This window comes from Nymphalis io, chromosome 18 (assembly GCF_905147045.1).
Source record: "Nymphalis io chromosome 18, ilAglIoxx1.1, whole genome shotgun sequence".
Classification (NCBI taxonomy): domain Eukaryota; kingdom Metazoa; phylum Arthropoda; class Insecta; order Lepidoptera; family Nymphalidae; genus Nymphalis; species Nymphalis io.
In genome coordinates this window covers 1909422-1936625 of record NC_065905.1, presented here as the reverse complement: position 1 = coordinate 1936625, position 27204 = coordinate 1909422, and the positions used below count along the sequence as shown (strand labels likewise).

The following is a 27204-nucleotide window of genomic DNA, read 5'->3' as shown; positions in this document are numbered from 1 at the left end:
ATTTACCTTAAACAGACACAGCATCCTTATAACGTACCTGAAAAAGAAGGTTTCCCATTAGCCATTTTCTCGTTAAATAAAAAAGTCCTCAAACCAATAAAAATATCAGCCAATAAGGATATTATCGGAGTTGGAAGAAAACCTCACGTCATATAAGACATGGGCGTGTCCCGGGCACGCCTTGTCGCCTCTTCCACAGATAAAATAAAGACCACTTTCCAATAACATCTATCGACCTTCGATCGGTTCCGAACGCCCTCACTATCTTACAAGATATCGAGAACGCCTTCTTAAGAACACAAAAAAATATATTCTCAACCTTATTCCGTTACAACAACACTGAATATCGCTCGTATGATTGCGCAGTAAAATATATTGATGCGGTATCGGTTTTCCATTAGCGGGTTTACTCGAAATTGAATCCTATCTCGTTTCAATACGGCTAGTATTCGTATGTGACGTCAGCAAGGAATGTATTGACGTGTTATCGGGTATGCCGTTGTCCTTTTCACTCGTATGCTCCCCGCGTATATGCGTCCCTATCGCCGCGAGATGAAGACAGGGTTTTCTTTGTAATATCTGCGCATTCTTTTCTCAATTGTAAGCAATAATATTCCCGGCTCGCTCGCTAGAGGTCGCCTCTTACGGTATCTTAAGAATGACAATGAAATACATTTCGAAGGCAACGAACAAGTTTGGAATGAATCCTTTTCAGTGAATGGAGATGTTTGCGTACGAACAGTTATAAAGTAATAATAATATTTATCGATAAATTTCTGTCAGTATATTTGGACTCATTAATCTGACGTCTAAGCTAACCTAAGATAACAACGGTCCATAAATTAAAACATACCTCAATCCGGAGACGGAAGTGGTGTAAGTCAGAAATTAAGAAAAACAAATAAATCATTTTTTTTAATCACAGATGCATTTTATTATGTCGTCTCCTTCGTGCGTATGTTTTTTTAAAGCTCAACGTGTTATTTCTGAACTGGAAATATATCTAAACATAAATAATGATACATGTGCCGGCGTCTCAATCGCGTTACACTTGTTCGACTTTTTATATATTATTTATGTTACTACTACACTGGTGTGTTTGCTTTTATTATTATTAATTATAACTCATTATTTATGACATATAATTTATTATTTTATTCAAAAGAAAATTCTTATATTTCACGGTTACATGGAATTCATGTGTTATTTATACGTAATACTTTTATATACTTTTAGTGAGTGAAAAACGGCTGTTGCTTATTTCTAAGATACCTGATTAGTCTATCATCAGATCCTTAACATCAGTAGACAAATAATTATTGAATAACAATCTTCAAATGTTAGGAGATGAAAAGACTTTAAAGTCCATCCGCGTCGTTAGTTATAAAAGAAAATGTATTTTTTTGATTCTGGACACACAATTATAAAAAGAGCATTACAATTCTGAAGTTTATGACGATCGTAAAATAAATTCAAAGGTATATATGGACTTTAATTATATCGACGAACTCACATTTCTTTGATAATAGATATTTGTGACTTTTATAGCTAGATACAAAGTAAAAAACCATATAAAAAAGATTTGAGTTATAGTAAATAGTTCACTCAGGCTGTAATGAGTTTAAAAGTTATATTGACATTTTGATAATTGAGGTGGACTTCAAGTGACGAACAATAAAGGTAGCAGTTGTGATGCTGCTGAAGATCAGACTAATCTGGTTGATAAAAGTAATGCTATTTGTAACCTATATACCCAGAGCCATTAAGTAATGAAGATGTTCTTGGGAAAACAGAGTTTGTAGTCTAGTGTTTAAGTTAATAAAAATAATGTATCTATATTTCAATAGGTCTAGACCACCATCTCTAAGGGTTAATACGGAAAATATTATCCATATATGTACCAGTATATATGTATGTATGTATCACCAAAAGTCATTTTATAGTGAGATCATCATGAGGAATATATATTATGATATACGGACTTATATATTAAATTAAAAGTAAATTTACCATCGATGTCATATATATATATGGTAAGTCATCTTATAGAGTGCTTTTTGCATTTCAGGCATTGTAAACCATTCAGTACACCATAAATGCAATCATGGGATTTACGATGCTGTTTCCCCTGTGCGTGTAATTACACTCGCTTGTTTGGCAAACCCAAAGCCAAAAGCTCCAAAACCGTCTCCTTAAAAAAGGGAGAGAGGAGGCCTTATCCCAGCAGTGGGACATTAACAGGCTATTACTGTACTACTGTTTGGTAAGCCGTAACACAGCGCCTACCCAGATACCTATTTGTTTATTAAGTTAGATATACAAGAATATATACCCGTTCCAACTTATTATAAAATCTGATATAACAATAACAAGAGTAATAAAACAGCACAGACAAACAAAAAAACATTACCGCGTAGCAATGAAACCGATCAAGATATACAAACGTTTTTTACTGACTTCATACACGACTCAATAGAAGCACACTCCGACATACAGCAGACTGATTAACATTAAAATGTTATTTAAATGCTACACGTACATCATTAACTTTAATCATTTACGCCAATATAGTTCCTATGTATACATAATTAAGACTATAATCGACTCACTTTGATTCAAACTAAAGACGTTATTACGTGTATGAGACTCGTGATAAGAAAATATTTCAAATGGAAAAATATAAAACAAATACAGACTAATAATCAAAATTTAATTTGATATGCTGAGATATAATTTTAAATTATTATATGTTTTTAAACTGTACGTCTGTACTCGTTCGCAATTTTTTTACTTATATACATAGGAGAACTAGACCTTGATTTTAATTTTGGCTGCTAATTAATTTAATACACGATAAATTGTGCATCTTAAGTTTAATTAATAATTTAAGAGTTAATTTTATGTTTTTCGTTACATTGTGTTAACGCAACTCATTCCTTAATCATTCATTCACAGATTAAATATTAAATTTTTTAACAAAATCTGGAACGTAAATACGAATCCAAAGCAGATAAAGACAACAGATAAAGCCATCTTCGTCCTTCCTGCCCAGCAGTGGGACATTAACGTTAATAACGCATGATCATATCCTCTATTTGAGAATCGAATAAACTGATTCCATCGCAATGTAATTGTCATAGCTGTCACATTACGAGGTCAAATCATCTTTATTGGCGATAGCTCGGTCCAGTCGACATTAATAAGCGATATCCGGTAACTTTTCATACGTATTGCACGTGTTTACGAACATTTATACGAATATGAACTTTATTTAAACGTCAGATGATATGAATTGATGTGTTGATTTTTTACGATTTTTATAGTTAGGACCTTTTGTATCAGGTCCTTTGGATGGTATCAATAGAAATGTTACGTGTCATTAAATCACTTTAGTTTTTTTTTTCTATAAATCATGAATTATTTATTATTGATACATAAAAAAATAATTTAAACGATGCCGATGTAAAAATCTTTGTCCAATATATACTAATCAGTTGGTCAAATTTGTGATTATAATTCTTCTCGTGCTTGACGGTGAAGGAAAACATCGTGAGGAAACCTGCATATGTCTAATTTCACTGAAATTCTGCCACATGTGTATTCTACCAACCCGCATTGGAGCAGCGTGGTGGAATAAGATCCAAGCCTTCCTCCAAAAGGGGAGAGGAAGCCTTAGCCTAGCAGTGGGACATTGACAGGCCGTTACGGTTCCGGTATACATTAATATTAAAAATTCGAAAATAATTCTGTCTATCTGTTACGATTTCACGGAAAAACCACTGAACCGATTTCGATGAAAATTGATATGGAACAAGCTTGAACCTTAAGGACGAACATAGACTTTCATACCCAACACCTAACAACTAACACGCGCGAAGCCGCGAATAATAACTGGTAGGGAATATATTATAGTTAATATGAAGGGCAAATTAGAAAACCCTTATTTAACAAAGTCGGTAGTTAAACAACTTGTCCGGGAACTATTGACCCCAATTAAGGCGATGGCCCGTGACGGGATACAGAAGTAATCCGGGATCATTCCGATAAAACACCTCTTAGTGGACATCTTACCCTTGTACCCGGGATGACTTTAAACGCGATCGCGGCTACTCACAAAGCGATAATTATTAATCTTATTTAAAGTATTTTACAGTTTACAGCTACAGTTTATATAATTAATTATAAATTTATAGTTCGTAATAAAAAAGCTGAATTAAATAAAAGTTGAAAAAAATATTAATTTAAAGGTCACACTTCTTTTTATATCTGGCAATTTTTTTTTATAACAATCCAATATGGCGCTTAAAAACTTTCTTTTTATAATTCGAAAATTTTTAATCATAACAAAATATATGTAAGCAATTATTATATTTAATTAAATCTATAAAAATAACTAAAGCTGTAAGATAAATATCTTTTAGAGATTACTTCCAATGGAATGTGAGAAATGAGTAATAATTTCGTATTGAAACATATCTAAGTTCGAAATTCAAATCGTATGTAACCCTAGCCTATAGGGGGCGCCCCGGAGGGCAAAAGATCGAAGGCCGGACATCCGGGCAGCACCCTCAAACCGATACTATGAAGTATTTATTGAGTTGCGGCTAACCAAAAGTATTTTATTGTTGAGTTAGACCCTTTCTGCAGACGGTTGCCACTTGACGGAGAATTATGAACTCTATATATATATACAATAAGGTTAATTCTCAATTGATACACGAGGTGTTATAGTCATATTAATTGGCGTTGTTTTCGTAAGTAAGTGAAATAATTTGTCTGTTTGTGTTGGAAGCCGCTGTCCGTTTGTTATTTAATTTGAATGGTTTTAAAACGTTATTTTGTTTAAATAATGACATGTATTGTTTGTTTATTGTTTATGAGATGTAAGAATAAATGATAAATGGTTGGGAAGGCGAAGTGAAGGTCACCGGTTCGATGTCTAGTCTTGTAGTTGCTAAACGTTTGTATATTATGTATCTTAGAGGTTTCGTGTATCGTATAAAAGTCATTAATTAAGCACAACAAAAGATAAATAATAGATTTTTAATGAACAGTAATACCTGTAGTCAATTTTAACATAATGGATTCCATTCCATATTATTTTTTATATATTATGTATACATGCCAAACTTACATAATTGCCAAAGTCAATATTAAATTAAATATAGAAAGAAAGTTCAATCGTATTAAATATCGGTTTGACGCTAATGGTGCGTAATCGAAGAGTTTGAAAACAACAGGTGCCGGGAATCAAACCCACTGACGGTTACACGGGACATCTGCTATATCGCTCTATTTTAAGTCTATGCTTTCGAATCGATGAATATTAATGTTTATGGTTTAATTTGTTTTTAATTATCACTTTTTTAATTGAAAGTTTATGCTTTTTAAACGACCGTGTAAAATATTAATTTAAGTATTTATTTATTTAAAAAAAAAGTGTTTATGCAATAAAAGTATGTAGCGAACAAAAGGGCATATAGTGTTAGATAAACAATAATATTACAGACGCTGCCAAAGTATAAATTCAACAATAGAATTCTTGTAAGCCAATAAACAGTATAAAATAGAAAATATGACCACTTTACGATCCAATGGGGGAGAAGGTATCTTTGAAACTCATCCGATTTCCGAACGATGCGCCCCGCCGGAAGTGCGTCGAGCGGGAAAATAGGCGGAAGTTTCGGTAAAAAAAAATCGTCGAAGAAAAGAAATTTGCATGCGAAAGGGGCACTTTTGTGCCGATCGGCCGCGAATTTGTCAGATTGTCGATCCGAAAACGATTTTGACACTTTGTTATGCTAATGTGAGATGCGATTTTTTATAGTCTGTTTGTATTATTTATTTTCGTTGTTAATCACGGTTTCGGTGTTGCCCTCCGGAGCGGGAACTCCTTGTCAATGTTCGAAAGAAGTCTGTCTTTAGTTCAATTTAAACAAATTAAATGTTGCAATAATAATCAGCGGGGAATTTCTCTACGAGCATTAAGCAGTCGCTATATCAAAGGCGAACTTCGTGAAGCAACATAAAAGTCGACCAAAAATTGAACGTTTAAAAATCGAATTCCGAATTCGAAGTCAGAAGCGCGCGTAATTAGACAGGTGATTCGCTAATTCGAAAAAGGAATTCGTCTTAATTCCGCTGCGGGCCTATTCTGGATTACGATCGGCCACTGTGGGAACGTCACGTAGAATAATCGGCATTCGTACAAAAAGTCGTCGCTGTGCGAGATTGTGGACGAATTAACGAACACTTTCAAACTCGGCTAACTCGATTGACCCTTTATTTAGGCTCTTCTGACTGCGTACTAAGTTTCATAGTTAAAAAACTAAAAGTGTGCAGAAGCGAAGATGTAAAGTTGTTAACTTGCAGTGAATTTTCTCGGGATTAAAGTTAATTTTAAAATAACGAAATGTAGCGTCAGCAGCGGCTTACGCTGTTTGACAGTTTTTATGTTTCACGTAGTACGCTTCGCAATGGACACAAGGATGTTAAACATGACGTGACCGGTTAGTTAGTGATAGTTCCTTGTCCTAGTTTTTTTACTTATTCGATGACGATTAAGTTAAATGCGATTCGTACGGAATGGACACAGCGCCATCTAGTGACAATAATTGGAGTTCCATACAAATCGCAGATAACGTCAACGCTATCGATTAAGAAAAAACTCGCACTCGTCAAACTGTTTTGTGACGAAAAGAAGGAAATATCTTGAAAGCATTTTAATAATTAAGTGTAACATAAAAAAAACTATGCCGTGTGTAATGGTTTCCTTAATATAAGCGTCATGTGTCTGCCAGAAGTGATTACAAAGCTATTCGCGAGGATCCGGGGAGCCATTACATAAGCGGTGGACATTCGTGCAGAGTTAAAAGTCGAACAGCAGAACTGATTATATCCGAGACGGCGATCGATCAAGCCCCCACTTCCTCTGCGCGCGCGCAGCGAGGTCAGGGCCACAGTGAATGCGCTCACGCTAGCGTCTGTTGCACGTATGACTTGTATGACGTGACATGTTATATGACATCATAACTGTATATGTTGCCACGCTAATATGTACTCTGTTTCCGAGGTCATACGATATATCAGCTACTGCGAGATTTGGACGTTCTTTCTGCTTGGTACATTGTACGGCGTCCGTGAGCTGTAACGTCAATTTTTTTTCAAGCAATATTGTGTCTTTAAAATATTAGAGTAACGATCGTTTTTCCTCAATGTCTCGTTTAAATTTGAATTAATCGCGCACTGTAAAAATATTGCTTTTTCAAACATGGCCGATATGGTCTTCGAATTGTGCACGCCACTTCCGTTCTTATCCAATCGCGATTCGTTCCATAATATCTTACACGAATTTTATTGTTCTACGTCTTTGTTTTTACGCCTCGAATAATGTTTAGGCGTTGATCTCTGTGTTCTTATGTATATATTGCTTTTAATATCATAGTTTTTGTTGGTAGCGATCATTTTGCAACGAACGTTTTCGTTTGTTTATAGATACTTGGGTACGTATTAAAGAAATGCAATTCGCAATTGCATTTTCATGCTTCACTGCCGATCAGCTGCAGTAATTTTTACAATTATATATTTTTTGTCTGAACGCAAAATGTGCCGGAGTTGATTAAACGCTTTCAACAGGTAGCTGATCATTAATGAAACAATTTACGAAGCGTTTACGATCACGACAAAAACGTCGTTCGATCGAAAATCGAATTTGCGGATCATTCGAACGAGAACGCGTCGGCGGCGACTTCAAAGCGACAATTTTGACAATTAAAACGCTACGCATCGCGCACATTGTCTCCTCGAGACCGCGTGTCCTTGGCAGGAATTCGAAATACAGAACCTCCTTTTTATTCGGAACCGGTTTGATTTGTGCTCGGGCGAATCGTTTTTTTTCGTACAATCTTGTTTATGCCGCGTTTAATTTTTAATTTCTTTCAACATTACGCACAAACGAATGTTTCTAATATGTCTCGAGTTGTATACTTTTTAAATGATACGATTACATCGGACAGATAACGTTGTTTCTTCGACTAAATATTTACTTTTTGGGGAATTTAAACATTTAAGAAACTTTATTACTAAACTTCATTAGTTCCTTCGACAACTGTCCATTTCCTTAATGTCAGTTATTTATATGTGTGTATAATTAAAATAATCGATTAATATTCAAATCGTGTAATTATAATCATATTTTCAATGGAATACCATCATTTTATATCTGTTTTCATCGAATAATTTATTAAAAAAGGTTACATCGTTCAGTTTTAAAACATCGTAAAATTAGAACTATCGGTCGTAATATCGAATTTTAATGTTTGATTTTAGTCGAAAACGTGGCAAGTGCCAGCGGTGTCCGAATAAGTCAGCTTTTTATTGCCCATAAAATTTTAAGACCCCATCGGTAGTTGCCTCTATCTGTTGTCAAACGATCGATTTTAAACTCAGTTTTCGTATTGATGTGAGTTTACGACACAAAAACTCACATAATTATTGTTTTTTTTTTTTCTTTTTTGTCACAAATGAAAACATAAAATATATATATTTTAACGATCGTAAATAAGATTTTATATTTCGATAACGTTTGTGATATAGGAAACTAATAAAAACATTTCAAATTAATAATTTCACTATTCGATACATCGCTGTCAATTATAAACTTATTAAAAAAAGTGTTTTTTTAATATATTTTTTACAAACAAACAACAAGGTGACAGTAGATTGTAATATTGAAAGCGAATAATAAATGAATGAATGACACCTTAGTTCATTAATGAGATATAAAAAAATAATATGAATGTAATATTTGCTTGTGTTCGTTCGTAAGTCGGTCGGTGAATCGGGTTCAATTGGCTAACTATCGACTTTGCAATCAGAACGGATTGATCAGTTATCTGATAATAGGCCTCCAATTGACTGGCAGTGCGCCACGGGAGCACCGCGTGATTGGCTTCTCACTACGTAACAATAAATTTATAAGAGCGGGCATCAAATATTTTAAAAGGATTTATCTATTTTTTTACATTTACTAAGTAATACGTCACAATATCACATTTTGCAATAAATCCTTTTTTTTTATTTAATACATATGGTGGTTACGTAACTATTTTTTTTAATGTCGATATTTTTACTGAGAAAAAAAATGATGTTATTCATCCATCAATATAATAATATCACTTTACATAAAGATTATTATCTAGGTATGTATAGATAAAAAACCATTCTATTTCACATTTGATGGCCACAGAATATACATCTGTAATCAAATTCCACAAAGTTAAAGAACTTTTTCAAACCGAGAGATTTGAAACCCTTTTAAAATTCGAACTCGAAGACGAGAATCAATAAAGCGGAATGAAATTTTCGCGCGTAAATCGCTGAGGGGCGGGAAACAAAGATGGCTCACTTAAGACATCGAACGTGATCAGTTTGCGAAAAAAAAAAACATCTTAAGTACCTCTTTACCTGTGTAAGAGGGTCCCTTTCAACTTGTAAACATTGGTCGGGTTCAAGAAATCGCTTCGAAGTTCGCCCTCCCTCTGACTTTTATTTCTTTTGTGTTTGCTATCGAATTTGTGATTGTCTATGTTGTTTGTTTTTTTTTTATTGGCTGTATGAAATTATCATTGCAATTTTTTTTTTAATTCAATCTAAGACTCATTATCTTAATGCCAAACATAGCTCATGGTTTCTCAATCGTAGTGTTAATACAATGTATTAAAGATGTAAAGACATTTTATAGTCTATATACGAATCGAATTAAAATTCTTGAAATCGTCTCGTTATAATAATGTTTATCTTGTTGTTAAGTGGCTCCATATAAAGGTGTGATATTAAGATCGTGTCGGGCTACATTTGAGTAATTTTAGATTGTAATTGAAGTAATTAAAATATATTTTTGCATTCTTTTATATAAATATACCTTTAAAAGGACATTGTTTGTGTATAAAATATTATTTATAAAATATATTTCTTTATATATAGCAGCTTTTTTATTGTTTTTTATTGAAATTAAAATTTACGTACTTTTTTCAAGTTGTTATAAAATTATTCTTATATTGAAAATTAATTAACAATATATCAAAATAAAAATAGATTTGAAAGAAAAGAACTGACAAGAATATTTCATAACTTTTATACGTTTGATAACTTTTTTTTTTTTAAATGGCAATTTTTATATTCGATGTTCAAAATCGGGTACAACCGTTACATTGATAGATAATATCATTTAGACCGAATGGATTACATAACACAATCCGCAACATATATACTATTTTTATCACAAAACCCGTACCGACTGTCACTATGATTCAGTGGTCTATGCTTTTATGGAATTTCCTCCATAAAGCAGCGACACCCTGTTAAAGGATCACACGGAGTCAATAAAGTCGGTTTCCCCACTATTATCTGAGCTTTGATGTTTTTACAATCCCGCCGGGACGGAATTGAGTGACTGGATCCGCGTCACCTTTTGTCAATTTTTGTCGTTAAGTGAAATACATACTTCGGCCATTGGATTGTGGTGTGTACGTTTGTTAGTTTTATCTTAGAGCCTGAATGTAAAATTATCGAGTTTTCACAGTAGGGTACTTCTAACATATATTTTATAGCTCGATATCTTAAGTGCTCTTAGGTGTGTTCATAGGAACGGTTCTTAGATAAATTAAAAAGTGAACTATAAAACACGCGACATCTATTTTTATTAACTATAAAAATAATTATAGCCTTAATGATGGCTGATTAAAATCGACATTTTTTAAAATTCGAATGGAAATAAAATAAATATCCTTTATATTTAAAAAAAAAGAAGATAACAAGTCACAATTGATAAAGATTAACTTAGCTATTATTGAAGCGTTAAAAATAAATTGTGAAAATAAAAAGGCAGAGACACACGTCTCCCCCGGAGACGCGGCCGATGGTAACAAATTAATAATTAATTTTCGCGCGGCGAGCCCACGAAGTTGGGGGCATTTGTTCGATCTCGTTTTGTTCTAAATTCAAAATTCATCTGGGGAGCACTAAAGTTAAAAAATTGTCTCTCTGTTGCTATTTCATTTTGTTTTTTTTTATTCGTTTCTATTGCGGTCAGTGTTTCGATGTATCGGTACTTATGGTGCGATTTAAATTCATTTATTTTAAACATTTATTAAAGTTTTTTTTAACTAAAGTTGTGGTTTATTATGAATATGTAATAATGCTTGTTCATTTAATTTTACATATTTCGATTAATCTAAATCGTATCGTAATAATTTTACTTAAATATCTATACAGTAATCAGTGTAATTTGGAACGAGGACGTAACATCTCACAGCCTATGATTGACAGCGCATTGACGATATAGCAATAGTTTATACTTTTTTCATTGCCAGTGTCTACGGGCAAAGGTGCTCACTTGGTCTGCCATACGAAAAAAACAAACATGTTCTTAGAACGTAAAACGTGTAACTGTAACATCATTTCTCTTAATCTACTCACTGTATTTATTGGCTCCGTCGTAGATTTAATTACCTGAAAATAAAATCAGGATTAATCCAGATATAAATTTAATTTATAAGATTATTGTGAGTATTGAGAAACAACACTGTTCGGGATAATGCGGGCTTTGCCATAAAATTAATACTTAATACCGTGACGCTCATTCGACTTTATGGTTTTTGAATTATTTTACAACGTTACATAAAATTTCAATTGAACACTGAATTATAATTGTTTTCTTTTGGCTTCAAGCCACCGACTATATTTATTTCTGTTCCTTCGAGATTAAATAACGCTAAACATTATTTAGTTAATGTGTCTTCGTTTTTATGTCTGTTTACAATTAATATCTATATAACTATGGAATATCTCAGAGACACGATATGACAACTTTTAAGAGATGATTGGATGGTTTAAAGTACGGTTAAAAATCAAACAAAGGTTTAATTACCGCGATAGAAACGCACCACCGATTCGGAGTTGCTTCTTATGAACCAATGGCAATAATAAAAACATTTTATTTGACTATAAATTACAATAAAAAGATAATAAAATAGTTTTACTCGGTCGCGATCAATACCGACCTTTAGTACCATTTTATGACCCGCTGATGGGTCGACGAAAATGCCTAATTTGACTTCATTACGCGCTCCATAAACAATAAAATTATGTTTACCGGTAAAGGCCTCGAAATCTTCACCCACGAAGCCTATATAAATAACTAATAGGTAATAATTAAATGTTTCTGAACGTAATTACAAACGTCAAACGTGTGGGCGGGCGCCGAGCGCAGTCAATATCCGCACGAATAAACGTTGATACCTACAAACTTTATTTTATATATTAACGACTGAAAAGTACATTAACGAACATTCGTTGATAAACGTAAAAAAATTTGCATATAAATAAAGCCGACTGTACTTCTTGATCTAAACCACATGTAATAATCGCACATCGTGCGAGCCACCAAAACTAAGACTGGCCTTAAAACAATGACGCTTTAACAAAAAAATAATAAAATGTCAATAAACAGAAGCTGGATTAAAAAACTACCCCATTTTGAATCGATCCTTTCACACTTCATACAATCGGTCGCGACGGTTGATTTCCGTTCTTAATTCAAATAGGCGTCTTTTATTTATTTTTTTAATTTGAATAAATTCAATACGGCAAGGAACTCGATCGTTAATTCAAATATAGTAGTCTCGAATTTCGATTATAGATTCATTCGATAAGTGACCTCGTTTGGAAAGGATATCGCTTATTTATCGATCGGGAATTGAATGATCTAATCAAATGGATCCGAATGAATAACCATTCCGAAGCTCTACGAGTGCGTTCACGTGTTTCTTTCATTGTTGTCGACTGTTTATATTCGAAGTATACTTTTGGTTACGACTAATAATATCGTATAAAATATGATTGAAATCAATGGAGATATTAATATTTTATTTATATTATTTAAAATACGTTTTCAAAAATGTTTACGTAAACAACTTTATTTTTAATATCTAGTTGCTAGAAGAACTTTTCTCTAAATACTTTAGTATAAGGTATAGAGTAAAATTTTAAGAGTTCCAATTAAGTTTTTCGCGTTTTAAAACAGTTCATAAATTAATTTTTTTTAATCAAGAGTTCGGAAAATGTTATCGTTAAAAACCTCGACATAAATCGTAAACTTTCTTAATACCGTGATTTGAAAATAGAAGAGAATATCCGATGAGAAAGTGATAGAAGATGGAAAAAAACTCATAAAGTGGTCATAAACACGAAGGAGGTAATAAAAAATCAGTCCGATGTCGTCTCAGCTGTCGCGCGCTATTTCCGAACGCATTTTGGCTTTCGAAAATCGAACTCCATCGAACCGCGGGCTATCGCCACATTCGAATTTAGAACGCATCGTGGAATACGCACCTGTGCCGTTCCTGTTTCTGCTATTTTTTAAATGTAACATTATTTTTAAAATTCGAATGTTCATTTTCAAAATAAATAAACTTTAGTAGTGTCGTGCGTAATATAGGAAGAATAGGTTACTTGCACGGCAACAAGGTTACACAAAACGTACTTACACACGGAGTAAGTAAGGCATTATAAGTGTTATCACCAATCGGAGTATTTTAGTAAATATATATATTTTTTTTGTAATTTACGTCTCGCTAGCGTGTTTTTAATATTTTTCTGTACAAACATTATAGTAATAGCTCAACCGGCGTGCCAAGTGGGTGAGTGTCAATGGAACAAAAACAATTTATTATTACTTCTTTCATTGTGTTCGAAAACCGACGTTTGAATTATGAATGGCAGTCATGGCTATTTGAAAAAAAAAATATATATTTCTATCATCTCGTAACTATAGGATGATAATTATAAAACTTGTTTTAACACATTTAAAATAACTTAATCTCAACAATATTTTTAATAAGTAAATAATCCTACGCATCCAAATATATCAGTCGAATTCACTAACGAACTAATTAAAACTGAATAATTCAACCGATTACATTAACGGACCCATAGCGCTCATAGCTTCAACTGTCACAGTGACAACTGTCACCGATACAAATCCGCCGCTCAGATATGTCAAAGACATCGGAATTAAAATGTCACCCCAAGCAAGCTGATAAGTTCTGGATAGCATTCCTTGTGAAATAAACCGCTTGTTACGAATATATTTTAATTGATATAACTTTTTACGGTTGGAAATAAACTTTCATGCGAATAAAAACAATATTTCAATTAACAGATTCTATTAAATGACACAAAAGAGAGATAGATATACAACGAGAGAGATAGGAATTTCCTAAAAGATTACACTGCACTATTACATGAGTTTGATTTAATTTGATGGTAAATTAACGGAGCGTTGTTAATTTAGAAGAGAAAAGGTCAATAAATATCAAATAAATTCTATGAATCTCTAGTATATTGCTGTTTAATACACGTTAACGTTGAACTGGTATTTACCAACGTGAAATACATGATATTATTTCGGTCCAGATTTTACGTAGTGAGTACCGACTCCCGATCAGAGAGCATAAATTCATATCACAACACTAAAGTTTCGTAACGATAATCATTAACTGACAAACATCGTAAAGTGGAGGCGAAATAGAACGCATTCTCCCGGTTTATATTTAAATTTAAAATCCGAACGAGCGACATATTTTTAAAAGTTCGAACAGCGACACTTAAAACTAATCGCTGTTTTCGATTCTAGAACGTCTTTTGAAAGAGTTCGAATGCGCGTTCTAATTTTGAAATGTTTTCGATATTCGAACGGCTGCTGGGGCATGTCATTGGCATCGAGGAAAACGGATTGTTTTTTTTTCTATTGAACGCAGTTTTATTTAATATAAGTAAAATACTATATACCCTCGAATGGTAGGTTTTCATGGCAGGTCAGTTGTAGGTCATTTATGTTCTGTTTTTGTAACAGAGTAAACGTTTATTTGCAGTATTTTGACATTTCTAAGCGATTTGAGACAAAGCCGTGTCTCGATAATGATAACGAATTCGCAACTCCGATATCACATCACGACGGAACACTGGATCGGCGGAACGACCAACATGTGCACTAAGCCTTACCCATATCCTTGTAGTGATAGCAAAAACGATATATTTAATAGGAACAAAATTATAATTCGTTATTTAAAATATATAAAAATAGTTTTATATTCATGTAACAATACTATTTGACAATATTAAATGTTTTCAACCATTTTACCTGTTAATCATTAAAGAAAAAAAACTAGCCCTTTGACTTTACTAGTACTTTAAAAATCATTACTATTTAAAAGTCATCGACAGTACCGTAGTAGTGGGATTCTGTAAGAATTCACTTCATTACTCACCTGTGAAATGTTAACAAGTGACTCGTGGTTATATACTATTTTGATGCGTGTATTCTTCAAATGTTATGATTATAAAGGTCAATATCGCATATCAGCTTCTAAAATTTACGACTGTTTTTCGCGGTGAATTTCGAGTTTGTTCTTAAAGTCCTACTGATCTTATAATACTAGAAGTCTTACTAAAACAATATCATTACTAAGTAATCCATTTTTAAAGTAAATAATCCATAATTTAAGATAAAGGCGTGTTATATACAAAAAGCAGGCGATAATTTACACTTAAGTACGTCAAAACTTAAGCTTTTTATGTATAAATTGTAGTGTATTCTAATGTTACGGATGAAATCTCGTGAACACGTAAATTTTACGTGTTAATGTGACGATAATCGTCGCGCGGAATTTTCATTAACTCTTTTCACTGCCGTTCGTATTTTATTGCAACTGTTTTTAAACGCTATGCACTGTTATGATGCTCATACACCTTTTTAGATATTTTATATACATATATGTTTTTATGAGGAAAACGGAAGCAGATTTACTCATTGTAATAATTATAATAAAAAAGTGTATTTTTTCTCATACTTTTGTTTAAAAACAATTAAACTTCATTAAAAAAAACAAACGTTACGTGTAGGAACGTTTTACTTTTACTCGTCTTATACTCGGTATAAAATAAAATATTATGCTAACTGTACTTTCGATAGAGATCACTCAAAAGCATGCAGAAGGGATGACATTTCAATGAAAACCAAACTAACCGCAATACATTAAAAAATAATAACAAACTTTATTACAACGTAATAAAGTGCATTTCAAATCAACGATTGATTTTCCATCTGCAAATAAATTAATTTCAAAAAACAATTGTGTATTTAAAAACCTATTAATCTTATGGCGTTATACTTAAGGTCTAATTTCGTTTGATAAATATAATTGAATTGTAAATATTAAGCTGGTATCTTTTGTGACGGTAATCGCTTCTACGTTCTGAACTTTGTTATTAAGTTTTGTAACGTGTTTGAGACAGTGAAAGGTAATAGTTTGTGTTTCTCAACTTATTCATTGTAAATATAATATTTTGACTATAAAATGAATACAGTTTGCCATTTGAAGGTCTTCTGCATTTTTTTTTTCACGAAGAAAAAGCAAAGGTCTATTATTTATCTTTAATAAATTAATAATCATTTGGTAATTCAGAATGTATTCCTTTTTCAAAAGAAATCGTTGCATTTAAATAGAAACTTTTCTAGCTCAATATAATTAAGCAAACAGATAAATTAAAATTAAATTAACTGAACTTATAAATAAAGATTAAATTAATTATTTCAGTTTATATTTAATTCAAGACCAATTAACCTTTTGCACGAGACATCAATTCGAACGTCTGCAACGCGATCGTAAATCACACGGAACACGTACGATGTATCAATTAATCGATTTTATTTCGATATCGATTTTCTAATCGATTTTTTTTGGATATATTTATTTTTGAATAAAGAACAATGATAGTAATTGAAATTAAACTAAACTCATTAATTGAATTTTGGAATTACGGGACACGAATATATTAAGCCTCATATTAAGTAGGTACTTATGTATATACATATTATATGTGCGTGAGTCTATGAAATTATAAGGGACATATTTATTTCTTAGCTCATTTGCCGCATTGAAAGTGTAATGCTAATACTTTTAGCACTGCCAGTATCTATGAAGTTGATTATTATATTCAATCGACCACCTGACGATAATATTGCGTGTTCGTCTGGCTTAAAAAAAACAGTGACATACGTGGGAGTCAAACTCGAAACTGCTAAGTTTTATACTAATAATAATACCAAAATGTCATTCATAAAAATTTACTCCTAAGTCAATTTTTTTTTGTCGAAAAAAAAAAACATTGTCTTTGAAATAATTTTTGGCACAGTTCAGACCTTAAATAATGATGGAGGTTTCCTTTGTCCGTCTAATGATCTCTCTATTAAACTTTAATGGTTTTTTTTTTAACTTTGATTCGTTTATCAATATTTGTTAGTTATTTACGAGCTTTGTTTAACATCAAATATTTGATATTCTTGCTTTTATTAAAATTTTAATAACAATAATAACCGAATTGAATAAAAGTTACTTTTTTACAATGACCTGGATATGTTAAGAACAGAAATTTAACTACCGAACTAGTTTACTACTGACAAAGATAAAAATCACTGTTATTTTTAATCTCACGGTTAAACGAAAACAACAGCAATGCTTCTAGTAATAGTGGCGCAAATCGCTTATAAACATCTAACGATAAGTCGTAATTGACTTCACAGGCTGAAGTTCTCAAGGCAATAATCATAAAGATTACTATTCGACAAAAATGTATCGTGCATACGTCCGTGTCTCGAGGCGTCGCCTTCCTAACAACCATCAATGATCGGGCCGATTGTGAAAAATATCATTAAAAAACCATCAGCGCTTGATGATTCGACTGTACCAGCCGCCGACCACAATCGATTTTATTATTTATATTTTTTTCTTTTATTAAATTATCGAGTGAGAGGTATTCTGAACGCTCGATTATCCGAATCGATTCGAATGCTTCCCAAATGACATCCCGAAAGTAACAATGACGTGTGTCATTTCGAAATGTCCGGTTTTTATTCGCGAGTTCGTCGACTTCAGCTTCAATGTTGTAGTTAAATAGCTCCGTATTTAAATATCGAATGCAGTTCGTGCTGCGCATTCATCGTATCGGATTTTTAAATGGGTCGAGTAGTTGGGTAATGATCCGGATAAAGTATCGATAGGTCACGCCCACTTATAGATGCGGTGGGTGGAGCGCAAATCGAATTAGTGAGGCCGATGCATCGATTAGTCGAAACGTATCGACAAAAAACACGATTAGCCCCGAAATCATCGACAGCCTAAAAAAGGTAACAACCGACGGTTAATGGAGCTTTTTGTTCGAAATTCGAAGATTTGAATTCGTAATTTCAACCGCAAGGCGTTCGAATCATTTGTCAGTGACAATTTTTTGGTTGCAATCGATTTTTAAATACAGGTTAAGTTCTTTTGGTCCAGGCCGAGGTCGCGGCTGTGGATCCACGTTTTCTGTGTTACATAATTTTTTGTTCGTCTTAGATGATTAAAGTTTTAAAATATTTCTGTATTTACAATAAAAACAAACGTTTTCTCTTTAAATAATTTTCGATATGATTCCGGTTATATGTAGTCTTCTTAAAAGTCGAATAAAGTTTAAATTAATTTTTTTTTTTGTAACAATCGTGAAGCTCAATAAACGTAATAGAAATATCGATGATTCAAAAGAAATGTTACAACTGTTTTTAAATTCTTGGAAATTTCTTAATATCAAGACGGTAATAACTCGCGAAATATATACAAAAAAAAATTAAACAATAATAAAAGAAAACAATTCAATCTGTCTGTCTATCCTCAGGACGGCATGGGAAAGCTGCGGACTTTTTGTCCAAAACCTTCCCCTTGCCCCGTGAATGGTACACATTCCATACCACGGCTGTGGGAACTACGGTAACCGATGGCATTCCGTAGGGAAATGCGCGCGATGCGAACCGATACCGATGTATCGAGTCGATTAATTAAATCGGTTCGAGTCCGCCCTAATTAAGTGCGTTACTTTATTAATTATTATTTATGTCCATATTTTTTTTACTAATAGAATCATCATCTTCAGTTTACACTTTTCTAAAGCATGTAAGCAAAAATGTTATCAATGTTAGTAAAAATCATAATATATATATTTTTTTTCTACAAAAAGACCAAAGGAAGAAAATTTAAGCAAAATACTGGCTCCAACCACGAAAATAATATTAAAAAACAAACCATTCCAAATTCAAATTTCGCTACCGTTGATCGTAAAGCTACAGCTATAATTAGAACTGTTTAAAATCGATCGAATGTTATCGGCGGTCATATTCTGAGGATAAATAAACGATCGACGTCGGCGCATCGGTTTATAGACGTTAATTGTTAGTTTTATTAACGAAGGTTTATTACACGCTCGCTCGATCGATATTAGAACTATTTTAAAGTACAGTTAAATAAATATCTTATTTATTCATCTCTAGTGTAATTAGGATCAAACCTGTTTTGATAACTTAAAATGACAAGTCAACAAATGATAACAGAAAAAAAGTAATTAATAATCGATCGAAGTATATAACGACATACTTTTCAATGAACAAATAATATATTATTTAAAAGCATTACTAATTTATATATAAATTAAATGAGTTTTAAAAAATCGAGCGGGGAATAAACCCCAACGGGTTACCTCAATGGCCGGTCGCTTTTGATGCGGTTTTAAACGTTCCATCCCGAGATGGGTGGCTAATGGCGCGTTTATTGATATTGGTTTTGAAGCGATACTTCGCTTTATGAGCGCTCCATAACGATTGATACCGCTGAGAACAATAAACGTATGAACTCATTTTAATTGGGGATAATAAACCGACGTTCATGCAATTGGACTCGGGGTTACCACTTTTTACGGAAATGCAATCACATATAATAATAATTACTATTCATGATATTTGTATTCGGTTTTTAAATATAAATTATGTCAACATTTTTGCAATAGCAAGACCTGCGCTCATACTCTTCGGTTATCACTTTGAAGGAGTTCATCTAGTATACTGAGTCAGTTTATTAGCAGCAAAAAGAAATACTCAATCACAAACAACAGTTCAATCACAATCGGATAACAAATAATGTCCTATTGTAATAATACGCTAAAATGGCAATGTTTATATCGTATAACCTATACTTACAACTCCTCGTGAACCATTCGACATTTGTCAAAATTAGGATAATTGAACTCATCACCCTCATCCTTATCCCATTTACAGAAACTATTTATAAAACTATAAAATATGTAAATAAATAAAAATAGTAATTTACGTAAGTTAAGTTAATATTTATGTATCCTGCGGCGGGCATTTATCTACGCACTTCACCGAAACGCGATTTTTCATTACGAAGTCAATGAGTCTTCGATTAGGCGTTAATCATTACAGCGAAACATCCATTCCAAGCTCTCCGAGCGAGAAACATCGCAGAATTCCAAGCAGTGTTTAATCCACGGTAAAACAAAACGTCCTTGCGACTTGTGTTCGATAAGTGCGATTCGAGGCACGGCATATGTAAATTTAAATGTAAATATGCTTTTTAATCAATATAAGGCTTAGTGGGTGCTTTGCTAGTAATACTAAAACAATACTATCGGGACTCAGCATTCAAATGTGCAGTGTATCACTGGGACGCATCGCCGGGGTCCGTTCCTTGAACGCGGATGAATATTTATTTCGCATCGCGATTTTAATATGGGCCCCTATTGTTCATATTCGTTGCTATTACGAATAATACTGTGGCGTCGCTCCAGAATAGGATGGCGGTTTCGAATTAAAAATCGAACGTTGATTCGAAATTTAAATTATGTCAAACTTTTAAAATAATGAATTGATGAGTACGAACCTAGTGAACCTTTGGAATTTGGTAAAAAAGAAGATTCAAATTTAATTGAAAATAGAACAGTCGATGGGTATGTTTCGATTTTTTTTTATTAATTTGAATATATTATTAGTCACAGATAACATTGGTCACAACGCATTATTGGCAGTTTAAGTGGCGATCGTTGCCAATGATTCCTCACTAATTGTTCCGCTCCAAATATTTGTACAGGATCGATTGGAAAACAACAATTAACTCTTAATGATGTAATTAAGACGGAGTTACTGCTTTGAATGTTAAATTTATAGCTATTTACTTGTTCTTTTTTAAAATTTTATATTGCAAATTTGCATTCTGATTAGCACTTGTAATACTAATGTGAGGGTAATTGTTGTGGCAATGTTTTTTCTTCATGACGTCAACTTGAAATATCTATGACCTATATTTGAATATAGAACGCCAATTCATTTTTTAAATATAAAGTATTCATATGTGCTTAAGAAATTACTAGACATATATACCTACATATTTCGATCGTATTTCTATAATGAGTTTCTATACCATTATAATATGACTTGTTTATACATTATAATGTTAGGAGAATGCAATTTAATGCAATTATTAGAGTTCAGCCATTTAATGGCATAATTGTAGTTGACAGCATCTGAAATCAATGGCGATGTCATAGATCAACGATTAACAGATATGGTAACAAGTTTAATTGCTCGCAGAGGTCAATACAAGACCTATTTAACACAAATAATGTACTTGTAATGAATCGTGCTTTTATTTAATCAACAAATGTAATTTTAAATATAATGTAATATACGTCTATATACTAATAAATACCCCTTGTTTCTTTTCGGGTCCCAAAAACCGCTATTACAAACATTTGAGCTACATTTCATACAAAATTTATAACAGTTTTCAGAATATTTAATGCTTAAAGTGAATGTAAATCTTATCTTCAGAACCTTGAAAAATTCATTCGATGCTATTAAAACGCTCAGTTCCTCTTATTCATTGTTACGCAACATCCTCTACATCTCTATCGAGGTGAGATAATTATCTATGAATACATTAGTCGCGTCTATTGCCTTCGAGAATAACCGATTCGCCATTTCCTATTCCATTTTAAATTTCGAATTTTATTCGTTTCAAAACGCACCACGTCTGTTTATTTGAGTTAATTTATCTTTGTACAAATCTTTAGCTTAGTTTTGAATTGTTATTAAAAGGCATTCGAAGTTATTTAAATTCTGTATAAAATATAATTCATGATTAATTGTGTGTGTGTGTGTGTTGTATTACTCGTGGTTAAGTGCGTCAGTGTGCAAACGTCGTATCTGTCCGCTCAAAGTCGATCAGATATTTGCATAACTGTTGTTGTAACAATAGACATAATTGTTTCGAGGCTCAGATCGGCTCGCGTAATGCCCGACCCGCTCGGTTACAGGTTAATTGCGGTTCTAATGCGTTACTATTAATTGATTTCGTGGGTATACTGCTTTTTGTTATTGCCGTTATATGTAGATGGGCTGCGGTACCTCCATTATTTGTAATGGCTGCGGATAATGTATCTGTAATTAGAAGTCGAGTGATTAGTTATATTTTTTTCGTCAATTACCTGTTGCCAGAACTGCGCTAGGAGATATATCCTTTCCTTCTTGAAGAGCCAGTCCATCGAGTGCATAGCTTGCACCTCCGCCTCGGGTGCGGCGGGCAGGCTGGCCGCGCCGGTCGGGTGCATCCGGACGTCCGCACCGCGCTCACTCCCGGCGCATAATGACCCGTCACCCTCTCGAGGCGCATACGCCTAATTCAAACATCGAACGCCACATTTTCATACCAATAGACAACAGTTCTCTCTATTCGGCCAGTTTATCAAAATTTTCGATTGCCAGTATCGATGTTCGAATACGAATTGTTCTTTTTTTGTTCGTTCGCGTTCGCGTGCCGTTTCTTTGTTTACCGTCAGTTTCTTATTGTGTTGTGCCTGACGACCTGAAATAGAAAAAAAGAAATATTGAAAGGGGAAGTTTTATATCGATTCCATTGTGAACCGGCAGACAATCGGCCACTGGGGTGTTCGTGTCGAAACTAATTTGGTTATGTTCGATGCTCAGGCTGATATCGCGAAGAAAAAAAAAAGGAAATTGACAGGTCGGTGTAAAGGAGTAGTCGGTTCACACGCGCCAAGACTTCGACGCCCTTAATCGTTTTTTTGCCTGCCGTGTTAACGTTTGGGTACTAGGTATTTTAGGTCGTATTTATTGTAACTTGCAACATTTTAGACTCGAGAACGGTACAAGTCTTTCATTTTTGTAGACAATACCAGTGGCTTAGAAAAGATAAGTACTAGTAAAATACATGGGACTATAAATGTAAGGGGTAACATATTTGAATTATATAAGAATCAATTTTGTTGGTATTAAAATTTATATCCGACTATATTCTAAGCCTTTCTAAATGGATACTGACCGACACAATTCCTTCCCTCAACAGATATATGTAGCTACATACGCTTAAAAGACTATTTCAGATGTCGGTTTTTATCGGTGGACGCGAATATGATCCAAACGCGCAGTAGCGTAGTATAATAAAATAATGAAAATTTAAGTTACTTTAACCATAATTTAAACGAAATTCCAAATTTAAAAAAAATGCTTAAATTTAAGTCATTACAATAAATCAAATTCAAAATTTGTAATAAAAGTTAAAAAAAGAATTATTTAAGCCCTTTGATTTTAATACATTTTGTTATTATCACACGCGACGCGACACACTAATTATAATAAAATAAACACTAGTGAGAAGGACACGCCTAAAACTAAGTTACCACGAACAAAAAGTTATAAAACTGTCACTTGTAAATTTCAAAACTTGGACACCGGTCGCAAGGCATAGGCTTACACCTAGATATAAACTACGAATTATAATTAGAATTTTACGAATAAGGAATACAAAAGATGGTCATTAGACTATCAAAATTAAAAAAAATATATATATATTTCGCCTTACTTACTTATATAATATACTATTTTTTAAGTTGGGGCTGTATGGCGGAATACCTTTGACTTTTTCATGAGAAAGACGCCTATTTTTTCAAATTGATTTTAAATTTACATTTTTAAATAAAGAACGATTTCATTTTACATTATATAGTTTCCCTTGGTAATATGTAATAGAGCTTATAAAAGCGGCTTGCGACTGACTTCCTTCTAAGGCCTATGTCCACAATGAGTTATTCGCAATATCCTTTAATTTACACTACACGAGGGTGAAACGGTGAATTACTGGCGTGTCAATCAATAAACATGATAAGTGCGAGTTTCGTGCGGCGATATGCAAACAGGATTACAAGCACGAACCGCCTCCGATCGATTCCGTCTATCGACTGACTTGCGGTCACTCAGGACTATTTCCAATTTTAAATTTCAAAACTTATTTTTTTTTTTAATTATTAATATCTATTAAAGGGATGTAAGGTAAGGTAAGGTGTAACATTTTCAATTAAATTTACGTCATTTTTCCTGGATAGAAAGCCAATGCAAATTCGCTTGAAAGATGAACGAACTGTTAAAGTAACTTGTAGCTTTTTTTAATTTCTAAACTGAACTTATATAAGAGTCAGCTAGTCAGAGGTCTTTGAGACCCTTGATGAGATGATTTCACTTCCAGGTTCCACAATATTCACCAGGAAAATTTACTAATGCTCGCTCGAATTTGAACCCTCGATAATCGATTAATTTCCCGTGTTCTAACCATTGCGCTATCTCGGTATATATAAAATTACTTATGTAATCAAAAAAAATGAGTCATACGGTAATAATTCCCACTCCACTCGCCTCAACTTGTTATTAGTTAATATTCATTAGTAGGGGACTGCAGATGGGATAGATAAGACGGGTGGGTCGCTTATTAAAACATTGATACTTTCCACGTTGAATTAACAAAATTTATTGTTTTTAATTTTTATAATATGTCGACAGACAATGGTCACTTAATTATTTATATAGACATTGTAAAAACAAAAGTCATTCGTGTCATTTTACAGACGGTTTACTGTAGGCTGAATCAGTAATACCATATGCTATATATAAAATAAAAATAAAATGTTCCTTTTTTAATTTTAGAACTGCTAGGATGTACTATGTGGTACTTACAATAATGAAAGTGATTTAGTTTATTACTATACAGGCTTAAATATCAAAACCAAAGAATAAAGACGTATTTCTGGGCCAAGTGGACAAAGATGGCTCTTAAAGTGACAGTTGAAAGAATTTCCCGCCATTTGTCAATCGTTTTGATTGTCAAGGTCTTTCACAAATATATTTCCTCTTGAGATTTTAATGACATACCATAAATATTTTTGTAATATATAAAATAAAATAAAATCTCCGATAAATTCAAAACTTGCTTAAATAAGACGGTTTAAAAATCGAACGTCTTAGGGTAAGTTACCACCGGTTAGGTTTTGATTGGATAATATCGACCTTATATATATTGAATAGAATACATTTTGAATTGTTTAGAAATGTTTGATATGGAGTCGTAATTTTGTCATTGATAGAGATCAGAAAGGCGGTCTTTTAGGGATACCATATGATCTATTTTTGAAGGATTTATTTCTAATATAATATAAGTGCAGACAAAGTTTATTTTCATAGTTTTGTTATTATAGTCAAAAAAGTGACTGTTTATTTGTTACGCTAACATCGTAGCTACTCAAGCGATCCTGAAATTTTGCATACACGTTATCAGGGTACAGAAAAGGAAATTGGGTACATAAAAACTGACCCTACCTCTTCGCACGCAGGTGAAGAACAAGAGACAAGTAATTTAAAAAAAAGAAAATTCATAATATTACCTATATTTTGAAATTTATTCTATTTTAAACAACGTTTAACCAATTAAAATCAACTGTGGTTTATGCGTTGATATTAGAAATTATAATATTTATCATATTCATATCAGAGTACTAGGCACTTAAAAAAAATTAATTTAAATAAATCACAAATATAACTGTTAGTAATTTGACATTTCATAGTGATTAATCGTGTCTTAAAATATCATTAAGACATGGTAACCCCGGTTGCGTGCTTGTCACTACTCCTATGCCCCAACAACTATATTTCGATGCGAATGTGTTTGTAATACGTGAAATATAAATCGTTTAAATTACTTATATATTAGAATTGTAAATTTGTCGTGTGGCGAAGGGTCCTTATTGAATTCGGTATGATAGTTACCGCTTTCCTCGATTGTCGCATGACTAGACACTTTCATTGGTAACTGTTATTACGGACACGTTTCTTAGACGTCGAGTTCCATTTTCGAATGTTCCCGCCATTTGTGGATAAATTTACAAATGACGTAAACTAAACGTGAAATATAACAATAAGAGTGAGTTGGTGTGCGTTAAAACGTTCGTCAACACATTGACACATGACTGAATCTTTAAAGGATTTTACGTAATTGATAAGAATAAATTTCAAATTTGGAACAACAGACAGCGCTAGTTGTATTTTAAATGATTATTGATTCAAAAATAGAGAGAATTTAAAATTAGTATGGTAAGTCAATTGCGGACACTACTTTTGAAATCGCATTAAATAAACAATTAATAATAATTAAGATTTGAAGTATCTTTAAAAATAAACTTTCATTTAAAAATTATCTATGATTAATCGTTTTGTATTTAATTTTTTTACACATTTCTATACACCTTTGTTTTCAATAACTAAAACGTTTATAATTTATATGAATACTTTCGATAATTTTATAGACAATAAAGATAAAACGGAGACAGGTGCTTGATTTGAAATGAACCGAACACGGCCGCAAACAATTTTATCACACTCATAAATATAACTAAACAGACCGATCACCGCACGCGTAAACTTTTAAAACATCGAAGAGATATCTAACTTACTATTAGTATCGGAACTGGATTAATAGCCCTTATTACAAAACGATAAGGTCTAATTTAGCGCGCTTACTTTGTAATAATAGCTATCGTAATTTTGTTTATGTAATAGCGAATGGCAGTTAAAATCTATCGTGCATAGGTTTCGTGACAAAGTTGGCGAACTCGCTTTCAATCGATGCCTTTTAGTTCGACGTTTCTTCAACGGCCTATATTCTTTTCTAATTATTTATTTTCATGCAAGTAGGTCGTATATATTGTTTCAGGTAACAAGTTCTTATAAAGTAAGAAAAACGGTAAAAGAACTTATTAAATAGTTGAGTATTTTCTTATTCGAATATCTTAATAAGAGATATGCAGAAAATTTTCTGAATAAATATTAAAGACAGTTTGCAAAATGTCAATAATAATCTGTGTTGTATGAATGGGAAGCATTCCAAATCGAAATCGGCATCTATCTCGTCGAAATTCAAA

The 27204-nt window shown here is 32.8% G+C and overlaps 1 protein-coding gene across 6 annotated transcripts in view; it reads right to left on the bottom strand.

The window, feature by feature from the left end:
• The window catches only part of LOC126775513 (homeobox protein cut-like), a 141373-nt gene that overhangs the window by 98665 nt on the left and 15504 nt on the right, over positions 1-27204 (bottom strand). For 5 of the 6 annotated variants that reach the window (XM_050497501.1, XM_050497502.1, XM_050497506.1 and 2 more), the window contains exon 2: positions 22429-22805. In XM_050497501.1, the coding sequence (XP_050353458.1) occupies positions 22429-22551 (123 nt within the window). In that variant the 5' untranslated portion in view covers positions 22552-22805. Of the gene's footprint in view, positions 1-6; positions 38-11478; positions 11512-22428; positions 22806-27204 lie in introns of those variants that run through there. The other variant, XM_050497505.1, reaches the window with a different exon arrangement.